The sequence below is a fragment of the Ursus arctos genome, unplaced genomic scaffold, assembly GCF_023065955.2.
Source record: "Ursus arctos isolate Adak ecotype North America unplaced genomic scaffold, UrsArc2.0 scaffold_13, whole genome shotgun sequence".
NCBI lineage: Eukaryota > Metazoa > Chordata > Mammalia > Carnivora > Ursidae > Ursus > Ursus arctos.
Window position 1 is genome coordinate 36,192,697 of NW_026622797.1, and position 24,286 is coordinate 36,216,982.

Consider the following 24,286-nt stretch of genomic DNA (forward strand, 5'->3'; position numbering starts at 1 on the left):
AAGGATGTGGAGTAACAAGAATTTTCATTCATTGCTGGTGGTAATGCAAAACAGTATAGCCACTTTGGAAGACAGTTTGGCAGTTATCAAACTAAACATGTTTATCATGTGACCCAGTATCATGTTCCTTGATATTTACCCAAAGGCACTGAAAATTTATGTCCACACAAAAACTTGCATACAGGTGTTTATAGCAGCTTTATTCATAATTGGCAAAACGTAGAAGCAATCAAGATATCCTTCAGTAGGTGGATGAATAAACTGTAGTATATCCAGACAATGGAATATTATTTACCACTTAAAGGAAATGAGCTATCACACCATAAAAAGAAGGAGAAACCTTAAATGTATATCACTAAGTGAAAGAAGCCAATCTGAAAGAGCTATATACTGTGTGACTCCAATTATATAATATTCTGGAAAAGGCAAAACTACACAGACAGTAAAAACATCACTGCTTGCCAGGGGTTGGTGGAGTAGGGATGAACAGACAGAGCACAGAGGAATTTTAAGGCAGTGAAAATATTCTGCATGATGCTATAATGATGGATACATGTCATTATATATCTGCCCAAACTCATAGAATGTGCCACACCAGGAGTGAACCCTAAGACAAACTATGGACTTTGGGTAATTATGATGTGTCAGTGTAGGTGTAGGTTTATCAACTGCAACAAATGTACCGCCCTTCTGGGGAATATTAAGAATGAGAGTGGCTATATGGGAAATCTCTGTACTGTCTGTTCAGTTTTGCTGTGAACCTAAAACTGCTCTAAAAAATAAAGTCAAACACACACACACACACACACACACACACACAGTCCAGAGAGGCAAAACTTGATACAGTATTTTTCCATATTTATTTAGCTTTCTTTTAGCTAAGTAAGCACAGTTTGAAACAACTCACTAATCATTTTACAATTCTGCAGTCACAAACAATAACATAACATGCATGAATAATGCTCTAGGTACTACTTTAAACATTTTAAAGGTAAGTTATAAATTGGTTTTGTGTTGAGCTAATGTTATGGGTAGCTACTGAGTTACCAAATTCTCTAACTACTGAAAAAGCTGAGTGAATTTTAATTGTAGTAATTTATCAATCTTTACAAGTAAAAGAGAAATGCTGCTAAGAATGTGACGATCAAGGATTTCCAACAAAGGAGGAAAACTTAACTATGACATGGTATAAACCTATATAAATTAAATCAATTGGCTAATCATATTTTTGAAGAAGTCCATAAAGCATTGGAGAATTCCTTAAATACCTTACATGTTATTATAATAGTGTAAGTTATATCATTGCAAGTTCACATAGTACAACATGTTCTATGTACAGAAAATTCCTTTTCCAAACCTGGTCATATTTGAGCTGATTTCTACAAACTTGTAACTGCTAATCTGTGTAGGTGGGTCAGTGAGCTACTTAACAAAGCAGAGCTGAAAAGTCTGGAAATCTAATTTTGAGAGCCCAAAACCCCTACTTCCACTTCCAGTGAATAAAATGGAACGTGAACATTCATTTCAATTGTAAAGTAAATAATAGCGGAAGCAGAACTCAGGAAAAATACATGTGGGTCTCTTGGCCTAAATTTCCACTGTCTACCTGCCAAATACCGAGTCCTAAATATTCAGTTCTACTGCCACCAGCTCTCAAAATTGTATCCCTTTCCACAGCCTCTTCTGTGGACATTACAGCATTTAACACACTAAACTGTAATCACTGGTTTTGTCTGACCTTTGTATTAGCATTTGAAGACAGACTTCTCACCTTTATTTCCTAATCGTCACATATTAAATATTCAGCCAATGTTTGTTAAATGAATAAATGAATATTTATTTCAGATGTTGTAACTAAATATCCCACATGTTGTAAACATTGTAATAAGTATTTTATTACTTAAAACTATGTTTAATATTATGTCAAAAATAAGAAAGAAAACTAATCATCTCAGCCTATTTCTAACATCAAAACTTTAATCCTTGTGTTAATTTATATTCATGCACGTGGTGTTACTATATACACTGGCACAACGTGGGATTAGCTTTTAGTACCTTCCTCTTCATTCACATTCACTATTGTTAGTGTACGTCGGCATAGTCCCTAGAGAAATATGTCTCACGAAATGATACATCAGTAATACTAACATTGAGCTGTTAAAATAAATCTTCTCATCCTAGCTTATCTGTCTCTACTTTCAAATCAGGATTTCTTCATGATAAAAGCCAGGCCTAACCACTTTTTAATTCTACTTTTCCTTTGATACAATAAACAAACCATAGAACAACAGTTTTTAATGCATTACTATAACCATTTTATGTTTCTTCCCTATTTATGTTCTTACAGGTAAAATGCCATTACAGTGAATTCTCTTGGAGAGCCAAATTGATTGTTCTTGTGAACTCGCCATTAGAATTTACTTTATGTATATTATATAGCTTTCAGGAACAATTTATCACAAAAATGTTAGGCTTCAAGAAGTGAAAACCAAATCTGAAACCTGAGTAAAAAGTGACACATATACAATTCTTTCCGTCAACAAGAACAGAAATCACTATGTAGTATGGTACTCTTCATTTTGAAATTTTGTGTGTAAACTTATATAACTGCCAAGAAATGGTTAATTTCTTTTTCCCCTTCGCAGTAATAAAGGTTCCAAAAAAGTACTTTCTATGCCAGTTTATTCTTCATAAATAAATCACTACTATAATAAACTATCGAGAAATGAAAATATTTAAACTTTTTTAAAAAAAAATAGCCCTTCCGGATTAACAGGATTTGTTTTAATGGAATTTTATCTATAGTATCTTATACCTTACACAAGTAACCATTAAAACAAAGAAGTCAATGACAAAGTATCCATGGAATTGTATCACAGTTCTCAGGAAACAGACATTCAGAAAAGATTTAAGGCTAGCCAGTAATAGCCTCTCATAAAACCCAACGAACCTTACAATTGTAATTAGACTTCAAAAAGACCAAAATATTAGTTTACGTTGAGCCAAGATTAGGAAAATCTTCCACTGTTGACATTTTCATGTTCTTAGTTTTTCAATCAAACAGTCAGCCTGTAATTTTGAAAACACAACATATTTTTAGATTCTACTTATTGTAGCCAATATGAAATAATTCTACTGGGATCCCTATTATAATAAGTCACAGCAGAAGAGCTGAATATTATATATTCTGTTCCTAAATATATCTTATAAAAAATTTCTCAATAGTTTTATAAACTATAGTAAAGGTATTCCACATTGTATATACAGAGGCAGATTTTTATCCATATTGCATATTCGTTAAAAAGCTTCAACAAGAAAAGGAAAATATACTACAAACATTTTACAAAGTAAACTAGATGTGGAGGAACCTTAAATGCATATTACTAAATGAAAGAAGCCAATATGAAAAGGCTACATAGTGTATGATTCCAATTATAAGACATTCCAGAAAAGGCAAAACTGTGAAGGCGTTAAAGAGATCACTGGTTACCAGGAATTAAGGGAGAGGGAGAAATGAATAGGTAAAGTACAGAGAATTTTATTATACTATAATACTGGATACATGTTACTACACATTTGTCCAAACGAATAAAACATAGAACACCAAGAATAAACCCTAGTGTAAATCATGAACTTGGGTAAAAATGATGTGTTACTGTAATTTCATGGATTATAACAAACATATCACTGTGGTGTAGGATGTCCATAGCAGGAGACTGTGAGTATATGGGGGACAAAGCGTGTATGGGAACTCTCTAGACTTTCCATTCAATCTTGCTGTGAGCCTGAAAGTGCTCTAAAAAATAAAATCTATTAAAAAAATTAAAAAGTAAACAAAAGTCTTCTAGTTATTCATTATCTCAAATACTCTTCTCAAACATCTGATATATCTAAAACATTATATAAGAGATTTTGAAATAAATCTTAGTATCTTTATTTTGATTTTTTTCAAAGTCTCATAATATATGCTGACAGATCTAAAGAGAGTTCAGATTCACAGAATGAACCATTAACACATCTTATAACTCTGTTCATTCATTTTCTTCTAACTAAAAAGTCAGGTAAGGAAATATGGTTAAAAACATTACAAAAATGTATTTTTAATTACTTTATTATAAAAGCATGGAGCATGTAGAAAATTAGAAATACAAATAAGGAAAAAATCCCTTTTTTAATCATACTGATTATTTAAAGAGACCACACCAACTGCCCTATCGAACATTCTACTAATTTTATTTCAAACACACACACATGTAAATATTTCAAATTATTTTTAAATTAAATAAAATCATCTGGACAAGTTGAAGAGAGGGATGATAAGTTTGAAATAAGAAGTTTCTAGAAATCATGTTTTTTTTTCCTTAGGTACCATGACTATAATAACAACATGTGTTAACAATAATTGTTTAATTTGTAATTTAGTGATTATTTAAATATAGCAACTATAGATCTCCTTACCATCCTGGACACATAACAACTGGCAAATTACTAGTCAAGTGGCCCTGGAAGGACAGTCACTTAATAACTAAGGCTTGACTGTCAGGCAACAGGCCTGTAACCAGCTTGAATTCTATTTTACTTTTGCCCTAGCAAAGCAGAATTCTGCAATTTTTTAGGCTCAATGGCTTCAACCTCAGATCTAGCAGCTGATGCTATAAGGGTAGCCCTTTTCTAAACTAGAAAATTATAGAAATTCAATTTCTACAATAGTGTTGGTGATGATAACAGGCAGCAGGTAATATTTCTAGTACTTGCTTTGCAAGTTACAGTTTTAAGTTCTTTATATGTAGATTATTTTATCAATCCTCTTATCAACCATAACAGGTGGGCATGTTCCTTATAGGCAGGTAATAGATAAAGAACTTGGGCCTTAAAACATTTAAGTAACTTGCATAGGGGACCTCAAGTAACTGATGGAGCCACAATTTCAACGCAGATCGGACTCAAGGTTCTGAACTGCTAATGCCATGGTTCTTCATATCCTCTGCTTGCAATGGAAAGACTTAACCATAACTTCTCTTCCTACAGATCTGATAACCTGGAAAATCCCTTAAATTAAAAATATGACTTCGGATATGTACGAGCAGTACATTAAATGAGAGGATCAAGTCTATGAGAGCTGTTAAGTGCCTACTGCTGCCAAGAAAAGAAGAACTGCAACAAAAAGGACAAATATTTTAGATATTTTTGTATGCTGCTACCATAATAACAGCACTTACTGTGATAAACCAATAGGAATTCACTCTATAAACCAATTTTGATAAGAAGCCAAGCTGATCGGCAGGTGCCAGCACGTGGAGGTGCAGGTGGGAGATGGAACAGAACGGCGGCATGTGGAAACCCATTCTGAAACAGAGAGGTAAGAGACAGTTGGCAAGTCAGTTCTACAATAGTTTAAAGCTATTGTTTCAGGTTAAAACACATAAATATTAAAGATATCCGAAACAGGTTACCTAGGGTAGACAGACTGCCACTCAAACATCACTTTTACTGCTTTCTTTATACACTTCTCAGTATTCACACACTTCCTCCTCTTTTCATGCTGAAGTTCACCGTAACAAACTCTTCATCAAGGAAGGGCTTAACAGCATATAATGTCTCAGTAACACCTTGATGAATTCTGAGTTGGCATTATGTCAGTTCTTATCAATTTTAACCTTTAATTCTCCTAAGATATGGCTCTGCAATGAATCTTTTAAAAAAAATTACAGGGCACTCCTGGGACCTTTAACTTTTAGACTGTACAGCTGGGACATAAAGTTGTTTGTTGTGTACTATGTTTGGCATAAATTCTACCCTTTTCTTTAAAAAAAAAATTACACGACCCTCAAGTAGAAGGGTTCCTTTATTCCAAGACACAGCCAGTAAATAGTGTGCCTTCTCCTTTAATAAAGCAGTCATTTCCTTACCAACCCATCCTCCAGTAGTGAGTTATTTACATCATTATTAAAAAAAAAAAACTTTATCATCACTCAATTTCTTGCTTAATAATGAAAATAAGTTAGATGATAATTATAATTATCTGCTTTATAAAACATTTGTAAGAGAATTCCTTTGACTACTAACAAATTTCTACTAAGAAGCTTTTAAAATATGATTCTATCTCTTAAAAATCAGTTTACAGTTTTGTAAGTCCACTTAGAAATTCTGAGTGGAGAAAGGCACACTTGTAACAATAATCCGAGTCTAAAGCCTAGAAATATTTGCCTCCTCAAACTAGAAGTGAGTCTCAATTAAAAAAAAAAAAACAGACTACAGTGAGAGGGAGTGTAGGAGGGGGTAGGAGAAGTGGTCTATTTGCAGCAACACAGGACTGACAATGGAGAGTCAGAAACACAACACCTATTGAAAAGCTTCTACCACTACCTAGAAAAAGGAGACTGAGTTTTCCTTCTGTGAAACAGGAGTCACGTAATATAGAATCAAGTAATCTAAAAGCTAGACGTGACTCAAAGGTTCATTCAACCCTTTCATTTCAAAGATGGGGAAGCCAAGATCCAGAAAGCAGGAGACTTCCCAAGGTCACAAAGTCAGGCAGTGGTGGAACGAGGACTGAGATCTTGGTCCAACGTTCATTCTTCTAATAAGCACTCCTCTGACTGGGAAGGGAATATACTGCTTTTGGCCAAAGGGTCTCAAATACCATCTGTTCCTTATCACTTGAAGAGCGCTTACAGTTTTCAGAGGATTTTCACACACATAATCTTATTTGAACCGGTAAGTAGGCAGAGCAGGTATTATCTTGGACAGGTTAAATGCCTCAAGTATCACAGCCAGTATGAGCCCAGTACACAGCAAGTAACATGGAGAGCGTTAGAGCACAGGTCTCTTTGAATTCCAGTTCAGATGTTAGAAGTAATCTCCAATAGACCTGCCTTGGTACGCCTTTGGTCACACAAGGTAAAGTCAGAAGTCTTTTAAAAAGGAAAAAACACTACTTAGATTAAGTAAAATCGTTGCCACATTGAACATTATATGATTTTTGCTCAAACTTTGGCAAATGCCAGAGATCAGTTCGGCAGGCAACGAATTTAAGTTAATTTCACACTACAAATATAATAATGTATTTTTAATCACATAAAAATATTTTCTAAAGAAATTCAATTTACATACAATTTTCATAGAAATGGACATATTGAACAAAGAAAGGTGGACTTGTAACTATTTTACCTACCCACTGCTTAAATAGACTTGTCTGCCCAAACTCCAAGTGGTGATTATTAGATGCTGAGACATGAGAGGAAGAAGTTTTATTTATTAAATTTATACTACCAATGAACAATGTATGTTCACTTTCAGGAAAACTGTATTTAAGCCACCTCTGCTTTCATTTCCCAGGAGGGAACAAAATTTCAGAAAAACTAACTACTATATTGGTTTCTATCTGGAAGTATACATACCTCGCATTTTTGAAGTCAGTGAAATTATTCCTTTCAAGAATGGTTTTTCCAACAGTCACCATGCTCTCAACTATAAAACAAGAAAGAAACTACATTACACTGTAGGAGACACTAAATTAATTTTAACTTTTAGGATCCTAATCAAAAGTCGTATTCAATGGGTAAACACTTAAAGACCTGTTTAATAGCTCTAAGTTACTGAGAAGTTTGCTCATTAACACTAAAATGAAGGTTCAACCTACCACAACGTATGGTGTATAGGCTGACTTTGAACAGCTGTTGAGGAGCACTATCAAGTGACTACTTAGGACATCTGATCCTATTTAGCTCTAATTCTAATCATAAGGAGACCAACAAAGAAACAAAAACATATTTGAATTAAGAAGACAGGAAAACTTAATTTGTCTTTCAGCCCAAATTAAGGATATGATAGTCCTTCATGTCAGCCTACCTTTGATTAGTTAAATGTTCATATAATTGTTTTGGCTTCTGAATTCTATCTGCCTTAGCGTCTTTACTGTCTTGGTGCTTTATGCCTTCGGATAGGAATACGCTTCCCCATGAGAAAAAATCTGGTAACCTGCAATCTCCAAAGCACAATGCCAAACTGTAGACCTCTCTTGTTTCTGAATGGTGTAACCAAGTATTTGGAAGGGGGAAGAAATGAGAGAGTCTACAGAGGATGGGTGTTATAAAAGAGGCTCATAAAATTGTTGCGAGGGAGGAGTACGGGACTCTATTTCAACTGGTCCCCCGGATTGAGCTGGACATCTACCAGACCATTCTGAACACCCACATCAGTCTGAGATGTAAGAAGATATATCTGGATCTCACTGGATAAGAATATCTCCAGTGGTTGGTCTCGAGGTATGAGGTGGGGAGCTGTGATTCTGCAGGCAGATATCGGAAGATAAATGGAAGGGGGAGGGAGCCTCTGTGTTCTTGCACTGGGAAAGCAACAGCCTTCCACGGGCTGGGCATAGACTCCCAGACCGGTAGTGGCAGGGAAAGGACTTAGGACAGCCCCCCAGACTGAAACCTGGAGCTATAGGGGCACGCATGCGAACCCCGGTACAGCTGGCGGTTTTAGAAGCACAAAGGGCAGAGACAGGCCCGGCCCTGGGAGCAACGGCTGGGAGAGCAGCTGTGGGGTGCACAACCCAGGACGCTGTGGGCTTTTAGCAGCACAGACAGAAACAGAGACAGTGTGGCCTGGAGAGCTCAGTGAAGGGCAGACTGCGATCTCTCTGTTCTGACAGAGGTTTGGATACAGTCACTTCTGCTCTGACTCTTCGAAGAGAGGCGGAAAGGCAATGGGGAAACCTGCCAGAGAACAAAAGCCCCAAAAAACTGGTTTTCACTGAGCCCATCCTCCACCCACACAGGGGGCAGGGCAACTCTGCCCAAATAGGGTTGCATGAGTAACAGCAGCAGGCCCCTCCCCCAGAAGACAGGCTGAAAGAACAAGAGGCCAACAACCCTAAGGTCCCTATAAAACAGGTGCATCTTGCTTGGGTTGTGGTCAATAATTTGGACTCTGTACATTCCCTCAACGACCCCTCAACAGAATGACTAAGAGGAGGAACTCCCAACAAAGGAAAGAATCAGAGACTGTGGTCTCTGATGGATAGGGATATAATCAAGATGTCAGAAATAGACTTCAGAGTAACAATTATCAAGGCAATATCTAGGCTTGAGAAAAATATTAACAGCAATATAGAATCTCTAAGGGCAGAAATGAGATCTAATCAGGCCGTACTTAAAAATGCTATGAATGAAATGCAGTCTAAACTGGATACTCTGACTGCCAGGGTAAATGAGGCAGAAGAACAAATTAGAGAGCTAGAGGATAAGATGACAGAAAAGAAGGAAACCAAGGCGGCATGGGAAAAACAAATTAAACCCCAAAGAATCAAACTGAGAGAGATTAGTGACTCAATGAAATGTTCCAGTATCAGAATTACTGGGATCCCTGAGAGGGTGGAGAAAGAGAGAGGTCTAGAAGATATATCTGAGCAAATTGTGGCTGAGAACTTCCCTAATCTGGGGAAGGAAACAATCATTCGTGTCCAAGAGGCAGAGAGGACGTCTCCCAAGATCAATGAGAACAGACCGATGCCATGACATATAATAGAACAATCTGCAAATCTTAGATCCAAGGAAACAATCTTGAAAGCAGTGAGGGAGAAGAAAAAGATTTCTTACATACAGAGGGAGGAACATCAGAATAACGTCAGACCTGTCCGCAGAGACCTGGCAAGCCAGAAAGGGCTGGCAAGACACATTCAGGGTACTAAATGAGAAGAACATGCAGCCAAGGATATTTTATCCAACAAGGCTGTCATTCAGAATGGATGGAGAGACAAGGAGCTTCCAAGACCGGCAGAAACTGAAAGATTACGCGACCACCAAGCCGGCCCTGCAAGAAATATTAAGGGGGGGGGGGGTTCTATAAAAGGAGAAAGACCCCCAAGAGTGATATAGAACAGAAATTTACCGGGGCACCTGGGTGGCGCAGTCGTTAAGCGTCTGCCTTCGGCTCAGGGCGTGATCCTGGCGTTCTGGGATCGAGCCCCACATCAGGCTCCTCCGCTATGAGCCTGCTTCTTCCTCTCCCACTCCCCCTGCTTGTGTTCCCTCTCTCGCTGGCTGTCTCTATCTCTGTCAAATAAATAAATAAAGTCTTAAAAAAAAAAAAAAAAAAAAAAAAAAAAAAAGAAATTTACCGAGACAATCTATAGAAACAAGGACTTCACAGGCAACATGGTGACAATAAAATCATCTTTCAATAATCACTCTCAATGTGAATGGCCTAAGTGCTCCCATAAAATGCACAGGTTTGCAGATTGGTTAAAAAGACATGACCCATCCATATGCTGTCTACAAGAGACTCATTTTGAATCCAAAGATACATCCAGACTGAAAGTGAAGGAATGGCGATTTTTCATGCCAATGGACCTCAAAAGAAAGCTGGGGTAGCAATTCTCTTATCAGACAAATTAGATTTTAAGCTAAAGACTCTAGTTAGAGATACAGAAGGGCATTATATCATTCTTAAAGGGTTTATCCAACAAGAGGATCTAACAATTTTAAGTGTCTATGTCCCCAACATGGGCAATTACATAAGCCAACTGTTAACCAAAATAAAGAGACATATAGATAATAATACGTTAATAGCAGGGGACCTCAACACTCCACTCTCAGCAAAAGACAGATCATCTAAGCAGAAAATCAACAAAGAAACAAGAGCTTTGAATGACACATTGGACCAGATGGACCTCATAGATATATACAGAACATTCCACCCTAAACAACAGAATACTCATTCTTCTTGAACGCACATGCAACTTCCTCCAGAAAAGACGACATACTGGGTCACAAATCAGGTCTCAACCGATACCAAAAGACTGAGATTATTCCCTGCATATTCTCAGACCACAATGCTTTGAAACTAGACCTCAATCACAAGAAAAAACTTGGAAGAAATGCAAACAGTTTTAAAGACCATCCTGCTTAAGAATGCTTGCGTCGCCCAGGAAGAATGTTTGGGTCAACCAGGAAATCAAAGAAGAACTTAAACAATTCATGGAAACCAATGAGAATGAAAACACATTGGTCCAAAATCTATGGGATACTGCAAAGGCGGTCCTAAAGGGGAAACACACTGACATTCAAGCCTCACTCAAAAAAATAGAAAAATCGAGAATACACAAACTATCTTTACACCTTAAAGAACTGGAGAAGGAACAACAACTAAAGCCTAAGCCACACACTAGAAGAGAAATTATTAAGATTAGAGCAGAGATCAATGAATTAGAAACCAGAAATACAGTAGAGCAGATCAATGAAACTAGAAGCTGGTTCTTTGAAAGAATTAATAAGATCGATAAACCACTGGCCAGATTTATCCAAAAGAAAAGAGAAAGGTTCCAAATTAATAAAACTATGAATGAAAGGGGAGAGATCACGACTAACACCAAGGAAATAGAAACAATTATTAGAAATTATTATCAACAACTGTATGCCCATAAATTAAGCAAACTGGAAGAAATGGATGCCTTCCTAGAAACCTATAAACTACCAAGACTGAAACAGGAAGAAACTGACATCCTGAATAGACTAATAGCCAGTAATGAGATTGAAGCAGTGATCAAAAACCTCCCAAAAAACAAGAGTCCAGGGCCTGACGGATTCCCTGGGGAATTCTACCAAACTTTCAAAGAAGAAATAGTACCCATTTTCCTGAAGCTGTTTCAAAAAACAGAAACAGAGGGAAAACTTCCAATCTCATTCCATGAGGCCAGCATTACCTTGATCCCAAAACCAGGCAAAGACCCCATCAAAAAGGAAATTTACAGACCAATATCCCTGATGAATATGGATGCCAAAATTCTCAACAAGATCCTAGCTAATAGGATCCAACAGTACATTAAACGGATTATCCATCATGCCCAGGTAGGATTCATCCCTGGGATGCAAGGGTGGTTCGACATTCACAAATCAATTAATAAGAGAAAGACAAGAACCATATGGTCCTCCCAATTGATGCAAAAAAAGTATTTGACAAAATACAGCATCCTTTCCTGATTAAAAATCTTCAGAGTGTAGGAATAGAGGGTTCATTCCTCAATTTCATAAAAAACATCTATAAAAAGCCCAAAGTGAATATCATTCTCAGTGGGGAAAAGCTAAGAGTCTTTCCCTTAAGATCAGGAACACGACAAGGATGCCCACTCTCACCTCTATTGTTCAACATAGTACTAGAAGTCCTAGAAACAGCAATCAGACAACAAAAAGAAATAAAAGGTATTCAAATTGGCAGAGAAGAAGTCAAACTCTCTCTCTTCGCAGATGACATGATACTTTATGTGGAAAACCCAAAAGACTCCACCCCCAAATTACTAGAACTCATACAGCAATCTAGAAATGTGGCAGGATACAAAATCAATGCACAGAAATCAGTTGCTTTCCTATACACTAATAATGTAACTGCAGAAAGAGAAATTAGGGAATCGATTTCATTTACAATAGCACCAAAAACCATAAGATATCTTGGAATAAACCTAACCAAAGAGGTAAAGGATCTATACTCTAGAAACTACAGAACACTTATGAAAGAAACTGAAGAAGACACAAAAAGATGGAAAAACATTCCATGCTCACAGATTGGAAGAATAAACATTGTTAAAATGTCTATGCTGCCCAGAGCAATCTATACTTTCAACACCATCCCGATCAAAATACCAATGCCATTTTTCAAAGTGCTGGAACAAACAATCCCAAAATTTGTATGGAACCAGAAAAGACCCTGAATCGCCAAGGAAATGTTGAAAAAAAACAAAAACAAAAACAAAGCTGGGGGCATCACATTGCCTGATTTCAAGCTACATTATAAAGCTGTGATCACCAAGATAGCGTGGTACTGGCACAAAAACAGACACACAGATCAATGGAACAGAAGAGAGAGCCTAGATATGGACCCTCAACTCTATGGTCAACTAAAAAAAATGGGACAAACAGAAAACAAATGGCAAGATAGTACATCTAAATTGAACTGCACCAATAGTTATATTAAAGTTTTATGAACTAAACACTCCCAATTAAAAATCACAGATTTTCACATTACATTTAAAAAATAATAATAAATAAGCAAGATGCAATGATATTGCTATCTTCAAGTCTTTAAATATTAATATTCAATTTGGTTGAAAGTATAGAAAAAGATACCCAAAATGGACAGTAAGTAACAGGAAGTTAAAGTAGTTAAATTCATGGCATACAAAATAGACTCAAGAAGTATTTCCAGAGACAAAGAGGGACATTTTACAATGATAAAAAAAGGATCAATTCATTAAGAAGACATGACAATCATAATTATGTATTCACTTAAAATCAGATTCAAAATACATGGAGCAAAAGCTATTGTCTCCTTTCTATCTCACTGTTATGTACTCTATTATTTCTTTCCTTATATTTATTTTGGTCTGATTTGCTTGTCTCTTTCTAGCACCCTAAAGTAGAAACTTAGGTCATTTGTTTTAAACGTCCTCTTCTAACATAAGCATATACAGCTATAAATTTCCCTGTAGGTATTGCTTTGGCTACATTCCACAAATCTTGATAAGCTGCATTTTTGCTATTAATTCCATATTGTTATCTTTGACCTACTTATTTGGAAATTATTTAAAAGTGTGTTAATTTAAAAATATTTAGTGCAATTCTACGTTTTATTATTTTCCTACTTTAACTCCATTGTGATCAAAGAACGTGTAAGATTTCAATAATTTGAAATGTATTTAGACTTACTTTATTGCTTGGAATATGGTCTATCTTGGTGAACATGTGCTCTTAACAAAATGTGTACTTTATAGTTAGGTAGAGTTCTAAAAATATCAATTATAATCACAGTGCTTGATAGCGTTATTGAGCTCTTCCACTTTCTTATTATTTCCACAACTTCATAGACTGTATATAAATATTAATTTTAAGAACTTTTTTTTTTAAGATTTTATTTATTTATTTAACAGAAATAGAGACAGCCAGTGAGAGAGGGAACACAAGCAGGGGGAGTGGGAGAGGAAGAAGCAGGCTCATAGCGGAGGAGCCTGATGTGGGGCTCGATCCCATAACGCCGGGATCACGCCCTGAGCTGAAGGCAGACACTTAACAACTGCGCCACCCAGGCACCCCTAATTGTAAGAACTTTTAAACTTCTTTACAGAAATATTAAAATATAAACAAAATCAGAAAGGAGAGTAAAATGAAATCCCAAATACCCACCATGCTGCTTCAAAATTGGTTAACATTTTATTTGTAACAGTTATAAAAACTTTTAACAAAACAGAATGCTAGAAAAAGAAAACCAAGCATGAATATATTTCTCCCTCCTTAAAAATCATTATAAAAAGGAAATACTTAAGGCATGGTGGCTGCTGCTTGATACTAAATATTGCAAAAAATATTGGACTTTATCTGCTGGAATAAATATGAAATGTACTCATTGAAGTTCAGATGACGAAGGAATCTTGCAATATAGAGCAGAAACAGTTTAAAAACTGGTAATTCAGTAGTCTAAATACTAACGAAGTACACATCAAAGTTTTCCATCAAAAATATTTCTTATTCACCTCCAAAAAAATCTGGCCCAATCTATCTTGTCAGCTACTTAAATTATTAACCAAACTAATCCTGGAGACAAAGGCTATGAAAGCAGATATGAAGTGAACTTAGAAATGTCTTAGGAAATGATAACTGGTAAGTCACAGAAATCATGAGTAGGAAAATATAGGATAACCCTGTAAGAGACAAGACTCAAAATCTTCTTTTCAGAAGTTAAAAGGTCATTGCTAAAATCTCATCACTAAACTTTGGTGTTAGTTCATCTAGACGAGAAACTTACAAGGCAGGTACCAATATGGTCTCATTTTCTATAGCACCTTCCATTTTCGAAGTCAAGGAAAGCCATCATTTAAAAAACATAAAGAGGCAATAGCTTTTAGAGATTTTAAAGATTAAATAACATGATGTATGGAATTTGCTTTAAATCCACTGTGGGAATGTGGAGCTTGGGTGATGAACACATGGAGATTACACTATTTTCTTTATTTTTGTATCTATTTGAAATTTTTCATGACAGAAGTTTCACAAATGCTCCTCTTTCCTTAACAGCTGGCTAGACTTTTTCTTTTTGTCACTGCTATCACTGATGCCAACTCAGAATGACATAACCATGAAGAATACTGCTGTCATCTTACCCAGTTCTATGTGATCTTTCTTTAGCTCTCTACAGTTTCCAAGATGCTTCTTTGGCACCACAAGATAATGATGAGGTGCTGCTGGCTTGATATCTTTGAAGCAAACTAGGTCTTCATTCTGAAGGAAAAAACATACTGTTTGTTAGTGAATTTTTTAAAAAGAATTTCCTAATGCTGTTCTGGCATGTCTTAAACACCCTAAATTTCAGTCTGATAGGGAAATGGTACTTATGTTACAACTAACCCCAGCTGGGCAATATTGTGATTATGCATTAAGTTCATAAAGACAAGCTTTAGCATCCTTCATGAGATGCTCATTTGTTCCAGAAAATGAAGACTTATATAAAGCTAATTTCAGGGAAACAATTATCAATGAAATTCAATAAAAGTTTATTACCAAAGGGGTGGCTGGGTGGCACAGTGGGTTAAGGGTCCCATTCCTGGTTTTGGCTCAGATCATGATCTCAGGTTTGTGATCTCAGGGTTGTGAGACAGAGCCCCGTGTCCAGTTTCATGCTCAGTAGGGAGTCTGCTTGAGATTCTCTCTCCCTCTCCCTCTTTCCCTCCCGCTTGTGCTCTTTCTCTCTCTCTCTCAAATAAATAAATCTTTAAAAAACAAAACAAAAAAACTTCATTACTAACAATCCCAGGGTTTTTTAAATTTCTTTAAATATTTCTCCATCTCTCTCTAAGGATTTTTCACTCTTTTAATATGAACTTTTAAATGTTTGACTACAGAAACATAGCAAGATCAATAAATTCTTTTTTACATTTAATTTTTTTCCAAAGTAGCATGTTCTGCAATTTTAACAGAAAAATCATCTAACATCTACACATCCAGAGGTCACCTTTTTAAACATTTTTTACAGCAGTTATACACAAATACTTTTTTTCTGTTTATAGCATTAAAAAGCCTTTGAATTGCTAAGACAAGCTCCAATATATTGCACTCAGCGTCCAATCCATTATATTAGTTTCCTGATTTATATACTCCACATACTTACGTAAGGAAAAAAGAAAAGAAATGAAAAAGGGAGTCTTTCATCCTACTGACATTTGAGTTTCAAGCTTTTCCAAAAGGAAAATCAATATTCCCTAAATACCCTTATTCACTAGCTTATATACAAAATTTTTCAATGGCTAAAAGACACATGAAAAGATGCTTAACACCACTCATCATCAGAGAAATGCAAATCAAAACCACAATGAGATGAAACTTCACAGCAGTCCAGTGGCTAGTATTAAAAAGACAGGAAGTAGGTGTTGACATTAATGTGTAGAAAAGGGAAACTTTGGGCACTGTTGATGGGAATGCAAACTGGTGCAGCCACTATGGAAAACAGTATGGAGGTTCCTCAAAAATTAAAAACAGAAAGACCATATGATCCCCCAGTTCCACTACTGTGTATTTATTTATCCAAAGAAAATGAAAACACTAATTCCAAAAGATGTATGCACCCCTATGTTTATTGTAGCATTATTTATAATAGCCAAGACATGAAAGCAACCTGGGAATTCATCAATAGATGAATGAATAAAGGAGATATGATGTACATATACAAGGAAATTTTACTCAGTCATAAAAAAGGATGAGATCCTGCCATTTGTGACAACATGGATGGACCTAGAGGGTAATATACTAAGAACAAACTAGCAGCTGCTAGAGGAAAGGTTGGGGAGGGTGGCGCAAAACAGGTGAAGGAAAACCCTTGCATTTTAGGTAGCTGATGCAATCAATGCCTGAATTAGATTTCCATTAAGCTTTCTAAAAAATTGGCCCTCTGATGTTACTCTCTCCTGCTGCTACTACTGAACTAGTCATTATTTAGACTCTTCATTTTAAGACAGACTTTCTCTTCCGAAGATACAACGACAAAGAATGTGAAATGATGCATGTACAAAGCTATCCTCTGCAGCATGATTTGTAACAGCAAAAAAGTACGGGTCCATAATTCAACTAGGAGACTGGTTGAATAAATTGTAGCAAATTCATAAAATGAAGTAATATATAGCTATAAAAAGGAAAGAAGATCTTTATATACTTACAAAATCATTTCTAAAATATACTTCGAAGTTAAAAAAATAAAGCAAGGAGCAGGAGAGTGGTAAGGCCATCTTTTGTGTAAGGAAGAAAAGTACAAATATAAACATACACATACATATTCTCACAATGGAAGGATAAATCAAAAATATATTTTTTAGTTTCTTGTGAGAGAAGAGGAACAGGGTAAAGATGACAAGAGAATGGATGCTAGACTTCTCTGAATGTACTTAGCTTTACAATCTTGACTTTAAAAACATGAATATTTAATACCCTTTTGGACTTAAAAACAATACCTAAAAATCGAAAACAAATAGAAACAAATAAACCTAACTATATGTCACCTTGATAACATAAACACACAAAGAAATTTCCTTTTTTTAAAAAAAGATTTTATTTATTTGAGAGAGACAGAGAGAACTAGAGCACATGAGAGAGAGCACACGAGTGGACGGGGGGTGGGGGGCAGAGGGAGAGGGAAAAGCAGATTCTCCACCGAACAAGGAGCCCAAGATCTCAGGACCCATGGACCAGGACCTGAGCTGAAGGCACCCAGGCACAAAGAAAATATATTTCAAGTGACTTTAAAACACAGAATTTTGACTATCCATCCCTAATGAAAACCGCTAAATAAGAACTTTTCATTTATGCTTTCAACGCAGATCAGAAGGAAGCTTCTCAAGTGTGGGATATGCCATATTTATCCTTGAATTAGAAGCGAATAACATACACTAAACTAGAAAGATCTTAATAAATAAAAGATGCTTAAATAGAAAGAAAAAGCTACTAATGCTCCCTCCTCTACTCCTTAAAAAAAAATGGTGCCATTATACTTTTTACATACTTTTCCAGTAACAGAGATAGACTTTCCAAGATCTTTCAGTCTGTCCTTGCAAAACACCTTCTTAAAGTTGGAATTATGGCCATTGTCTGATTTTAGCAGTGTTTCTCAGCCTTTTTTCATTACCATCCCCCTAAGGAAACTTTTCAGATTTTTTTTTTCCTAATTGCCCCCCTCCCCTGATATTTTAATACCACAGCCATATTGTACATGTGTTTATATCCTAACTGCTATACATGTATTTTATATATATAAATAAAAACCTTTTTTTTTTTTGCCTCTGCCCCTGTCCCAGGCAAGAACATCAATTTTTACCCCTTTTGAGAATGCATGTATTAGACAAAAAGCTAGTCCATCTTGACTTCATTATCACCACTGAATCCAAGCATCTGGGCTTAGCACTCATTAAATACGACAAATAAACTGTGGTGAAGAGGGTAGATGGGCACTCAGCCTCCATTCCAAATACTTCTGTGTCTTTAGTAATACAGAAATTTAAAAAGCCAAAACCCCAGATGGAATTTAGATCTTGCCAATTAGGTGCTTTCAGACTTAGGTGCTTTGACAAGCTAACCTGAGAAAAAGCCATCTTCTGCAGCTCTCGCTAGTTCCAGCAGGCAAACGGGGTCAGCTCTAAGATGACCGAGATTCTTTTTCTTTCTCCCCGGCCCCTTTTCCAATGTCTAGTCAATAGCATCATGCGAGTCAAGAGACAGACATGAGACACCCATTTTTTGGGCACCATGGCCTACCAGTGTGGACCCAGCAGGTATAGTGTAGCTCTGAAGCTGTGTTATTTGTCAAAGGGGAGCAGAAATATGTACGTGCTATGAGCATTTAGCGCCCAGAGGTCAGAAATGGGGAACATCCTACAATAGGTGGAACAGCCTTGCACAACAAAGCAGAATCCAACCCCAAATGCCAATAGTACTCCCGCTGGAAACACCACTCAACAGTGGCGGTCATAGTGCTTCCTCATGTCTGAGTCACACCTACAGAGACATCTTCCTGAAGTCTCAGTTCCAAATGGCCATCACCTGACTCCTACCTTTCTGCCTGTGGCAGAGGAAACAGGTCCACAGCGTGCAAGTGCTGTTCTGGATGTCATCTTTTTTTTTTTTTTTAAGATTTTTATTTAGGGGCGCCTGGGTGACTCAGTTGGTTGAGCATCTGCCTTCAGCTCAGGTCATGATCCCGGGGTCCTGGGATCAAACCCCAAGCGTGCACGCACTCTCTCTCTCTGTCAAATAAATAATGAAGTTAAAAAAAATATTTTTATTTATTTGACAGAGAGAGTGAGCCCAAACAGGCACAGTGGCAGGCAGCGGGAGAGGGAGGCAGAGGGAGAAGGAGAAAGAGAAGCAGGCTTCCCGTTGAGCAAGGAGCCCCATGTGGGGCTCAATCCCAGGACCCTGGGATCATGACCTGAGCCAAAGGCAGACGCTTAATGGCTGAGCCACCCAGGCACCCCCTGGATGCGTTCTTGAAGGCTTTTCCTTCAGCCCTTGCAACGAATTTTTAGCAAATAATTCCTTATATTAAATCAATTTCTGCTTTAAATAGCTAGGTTTTTTTTTTTCTGCAACTAACCCCTGACTGATATATAAAGCAAACAAAAAGAAGTAACATTTGAAAGAACATTTCAGTACCACGCCATCTGAAGTGTAGGGCAAATTTGGTTTAAGAAGAGGGAAGGCATTTAGTTAAACTAGTATGTCCTCAGTGTGGCCTCAAGCAAGGTGAAAATAAACATCTAGCCTGATATTTCTCAACCATGTTTTCACTGTCACCCCTCCGAGGACATTCTTAAGACTTTTTTTTCCTGATTCCACTCTCATGATATTTTAATACTGCAGATATACTCTTTATCTGTTTATGTCCACTATGTTTACCTTTGCCTCACACAAAAAGAGTAAGATATTGTCACCCCAAAACTAACTTTTATCCCCCTCTGAGAACACATGGCCTAGTATCTGCTTAGTTTCAACTCTGCAGTATACAACAAAAATACACTATACAGATGCTTATGGAGTGAGGAATCTTCTCTAGCTTCTGCCAAATTAAACCCACATGATGCTGATAACTCCAATTATTGCAAATCAAATTTTCTCCTCTACCCTTAATTATAAGTCTACCCTACTTTATATAAACCCAATAGTTTCTAAATATTTACAACAAACATATATGAATGAATATAAGAAAATACTGTTTGTAGAATGCAAAATACACAAATTTAAGATTAGGTTCTCTCTTTAAAAAGACAAATCTTTAACTTTTAATTAGTGAGCTCTTATATATGAAATTATCTTAGACCCAATTTTAAAAATATCTGCAACTTTTTGAGGCACCGTTGTACAAGCATGTGCATCTTGCTTATATTCTGTATTATATGGACTACTGTATATACTCATCCTGTGCTGCCTATGTAGGCTATAAATTAGTTAAAGTATTGACTGTGTCTAATTTCCTCTATAAAAATGTTCCAGCCTTTTCACATAGTTCACTCTGAGAATGTTCTTCATAGAGAAAAAATCCTGACCTTCAGCCTAGAAAAAAACTGTGATAGAAGTCTGGATCATCCCACACCCTCTCGGTGACTATTTTTATTTTTTTTAATTAATTTATATTTTTCTCAGATTTTATTTATTTTTCTGAAAGACAGAGAGAGAGAGAAAGATCACGAGCAGGGGGGAAGGGCAGTGGGAGAAGCAGACTCTCGGCTGAGCAAGGAGCCCAATGCAGGACTCGATCCCAGAACCCTCGGATCGTGACCTGAGCTGAAGGCAGACAACCGACTGAGCCACCCAGGTGCCCTCCTCCGTGACTATTTTTAGACAAAACTTTTTACACTACTGGTACCTATTATTTACTAGTTTTCCTCAACATTGGTAGTGGAGTGTGCAAAATTTAAAAGCAGTTTCTAGGCAACTAACAAATATTGAATTTTGTGAAGCTAAAAAATTCACTTTACTTCTTGCTAGCCTAATTTTATATGTGGTGAAATAAGGAGTGAATGAAGGAGAGCTCAGTGGTCTGTCCTGACTCTATGGATCAGCTCAGCAGAGGCCTATTTGACAGACAACTGATGTACTTATTCCTTCTCTCTGTCAGCCGTTTCCTGTCTTCACTCCTTCCCCTGTTCAGAATAGATTTCAAGGTTTATCACTTCAGACCTCTCTCTAGCCATAAATTCTTACCTTTGTTCTAATGCACTTCCAAAATACCCACAGGGCCAGACCCCAACCGTGGGATGACCCAATTGTTCACCTTGTCTAAAACTAGACTCTGGCTGCTGCTAGAGGGGTAAAAAATCACACAGCTGAACAAAATACTGCAGGTGGTAGAACCACCTCACCAAGCACGGGGCACTGTAACCAGCTGCCTCCTCTGTATTCAGTCCACGCTTTAAACGATAAGATCTAAACAGGGACTATCCTTTATCTTATTCACCAATGAGTCTCCAACAGTAGGTGCTTAGAACAGATTCAATTCACTTTTAACAAATGAATTAATGATTACTAAAAAAACAAACAAACCAACCCTGAATCTTTGCAGCTGATCCTCTCCAAAGGCTGTTTCTTTAAAGGCAAATGGAACCAGTAGAAGAAAATGTGTACCAGATACCTGTTTTCAAGTACCTGAGCAAAATCTTAGTGCTCTGAAAATGTGCATACATTCCAACTGACAACACCTGTACGAACTTTACCCCTTCAGTGGAAATCTGAGGCTATTAAGAAATAGTTTGACCTCGGCTCCACCCCTCCAGCCTAACTTCAGTCAGTTTAACAAAGCTTTTCCCAATTACCATTATCTCCTTTCTACTCAGTAGCAGTATTAGAGTGTGCAGAATTTAAAAGTGTCTAGAAAGGCCGTGGGGGGGGGGGAGTGGGATGCGGGGGTTGGGGGAGGAATCCCTCCAATAAAAACAGGCCACAAATGCTATTTTCTGCCAAATACCTCGTACCTGCAGACAGAAGCCGCAGTGTCTGGCTTTATCGCTACACTGTCCCCCTGCGCACAGCAAGAAGACTGCTGGAGACAGACACCACTCCGAGAGAAGCAAGTCCGTGATTAACACCAGGACACGCAGCCTCCGCCTCCCCGATCCACACCTGCGAGGTCTCCCTCCCAGGGGCCTGACACGACCCCACCGCGGTCCGCCACCGCGAGGCCTCCGTCCCTGGGCTCCCCCACCCACGCCCGGTCCGCCAGCAGCCCACCTCGCAGTACAGGAGCTCGGTGCCCGGTTCCTGCTGCCCCGCGATCCGGCAGAACACGCACTTGCTACTGTAGTCCTCCGCCTTCGATGACTTTGCGACAGCATCGGCAGTCTTCGATGAAGACACCTTAGATTCCGTAGGCTCCACTGCCTCAAAACCAGGCTCGGACGCCACACTACCGCGCTCAGGTTCCTCCGCCATCGTACCCGCCCCAAGGTGGCCGAGAACCTTGACTGCTCCGGCACCGGAGGCCCTGAGCTGAGTCCGCCTCCTGCAACTCCTCAGTTTTACCTGGAGGCGTCGCCCTTTGCCTGCCGCTGGGAAGGGCTGGAGTTGGGCGCACGCGCTGATCCAAGCTTAGAGTAGAGCGAGGGCCATGAGGGGGCGCACGAGTTGCGCATGGGTGCGACGGGGAGGAGCCGGAGGGGGCTTACGGAGGTCGCTCCGCCCCCTGCGTCTCGTTGGTAAAGACGCACTACGTCCTTCGAGGCGCAGGAGCGCGCACCGTCGCGGTGACATCACTGGCGTGCCGTAACGTCCGGCCAAATGGAATCTGGTGGGTATGCTGGGAGTCTTTTCTCAAAGCTGCAAGTTAGCATCCCCTTAAGAGTGTAGTATGTTGTTTAAAAAAAAAAAAAAAGTCTTTAAAAATTCGTAGGTTTTAAGAGAATGAGCACAATTTCTAGAGCATTCTTTTCAACGTAGATAATGTTTGATGTTTCGTGTGTACATTTTCAGCCACGAATTTTAGGTGCCTAAGCTGAAAATATCCAAAACTGAAATTCATATCTCTGCTTTTTTGTTGTTGAAAGCACCAGCTAGTTCAAAATAGTGGCCTTTATCTTACATTCTTCATACACAGGTAAACGCGGAGTCGTTTGTTTATAGTCCGTAATATTCCAGAAATTCTTTGCTCGTGCTTCATGCCTCGACCACTACAATAACCTAAGTTTCCCTCCTTGATTCTCTTGTTACTCAGAAACCTTTCAGTAACTATCGCGCCCAAAAGAAAGTCTCAATTAGTTAACTTCGTATTCAAGGTGGACTCTGACCTCAGCTTTTTATTTTATAATACTTGGCATTTGTTGAACACCTAAAATGTGCCATGTATTTTCTCTCAACCTAATGAGGTTGGTTTAATAATCCGCATACAGAGTTGAAGAAACAAACTAAGATAAAAGTTTGTCTAACTCCAGAACCCACCAACCTTTTTGAACGCAGAACTTTTTTAACACTGAAAATTTTCTCAAACTAGCTCATTATAGTATCCTTGTTATTTGTTGACTTAGAAAACACATTTAGCAAAGTCCTATTGTGAATTCAGTCCTGTTTTTGAATGATTTCTATTGTATTAATTGAAAGCATTTATATATTTTTTTAAAGTAGTACGTATGTGTTCAAGACATTTTTCATTAGTTTTGCAATTTGCCAGTGGTTTGGGGGACCACTATAATAGCTTCATACCGCATCGGGAATCCAAGGCAGGGTTCAGAATCAGTACATTACTTTGACTTACTAAGTATTCGCTATTTCCATGCACTGTAATACACCTTTACATGACTTTTTTTTTAATCCATGCTGTTCCTTCTGAAATATCTTTGTTTCCATCTCTGCACATCCAAATCCACCTTCCAAACCATTCCTCAAATGCTCCCTCCTTCATGACATTTTTTTAAATTAACCAAACTAAAGTAAGTACTTCCTCTTGTGAATTCATAGAGCAGTTTTTCCATACTTCTCTTGTAGAACTTATCACTTTGTATTACATACTATTTATGTACATATTTTTCTTACTAGAAATTATGTTCCTTGATAAAAAGAATGGGTGTGTTTGGATCTACTGTAGTGCCTCATATAGCGCTTTACATATAGGTAGACACTTAACAATTGTCTAATGAATAAAAGAATCTTAGGAATAAGGATGCCGCTAGGACTGTTCACATTGCACACTGTAAATGAACACCATAAATAAGAATATGCTAATTTACATTGTAGATAAATATCAACTTATATAAAATCACAGGCAGGCC

At 37.7% G+C, this 24,286-nt stretch overlaps 1 protein-coding gene and 1 long non-coding RNA gene across 3 annotated transcripts in view; one reads left to right on the forward strand and one right to left on the reverse strand.

Moving 5' to 3' along the window:
• Nucleotides 1-24,286, forward strand: part of LOC125283613 (uncharacterized) — a 39,223-nt gene that overhangs the window by 8,057 nt on the left and 6,880 nt on the right. Inside the window, exons 2-3 of the long non-coding RNA XR_007191540.2 lie at nt 5,029-5,359; nt 22,058-22,812. This is a non-coding gene — a long non-coding RNA (uncharacterized LOC125283613). The remainder of the gene's footprint in view (nt 1-5,028; nt 5,360-22,057; nt 22,813-24,286) is intronic.
• On the reverse strand, nt 838-22,516 carry HINT3 (histidine triad nucleotide binding protein 3). Of its 2 annotated transcripts, XM_026504755.4 has the most exons (5): nt 22,257-22,516; nt 15,155-15,272; nt 7,401-7,470; nt 5,220-5,346; nt 838-3,069 (listed from the first exon to the last, which is right to left on the reverse strand). In XM_026504755.4, the coding sequence occupies exons 1-5, from the start codon at nt 22,455-22,457 to the stop codon at nt 3,037-3,039; spliced, it is 549 nt and encodes a 182-aa protein (XP_026360540.1). In that variant the 5' UTR covers nt 22,458-22,516; the 3' UTR covers nt 838-3,036. The 2 variants fall into 2 exon arrangements, with proteins under 2 accessions (XP_026360540.1, XP_057167053.1); XM_057311070.1 differs by having other exon boundaries at nt 838-5,346; nt 22,257-22,457.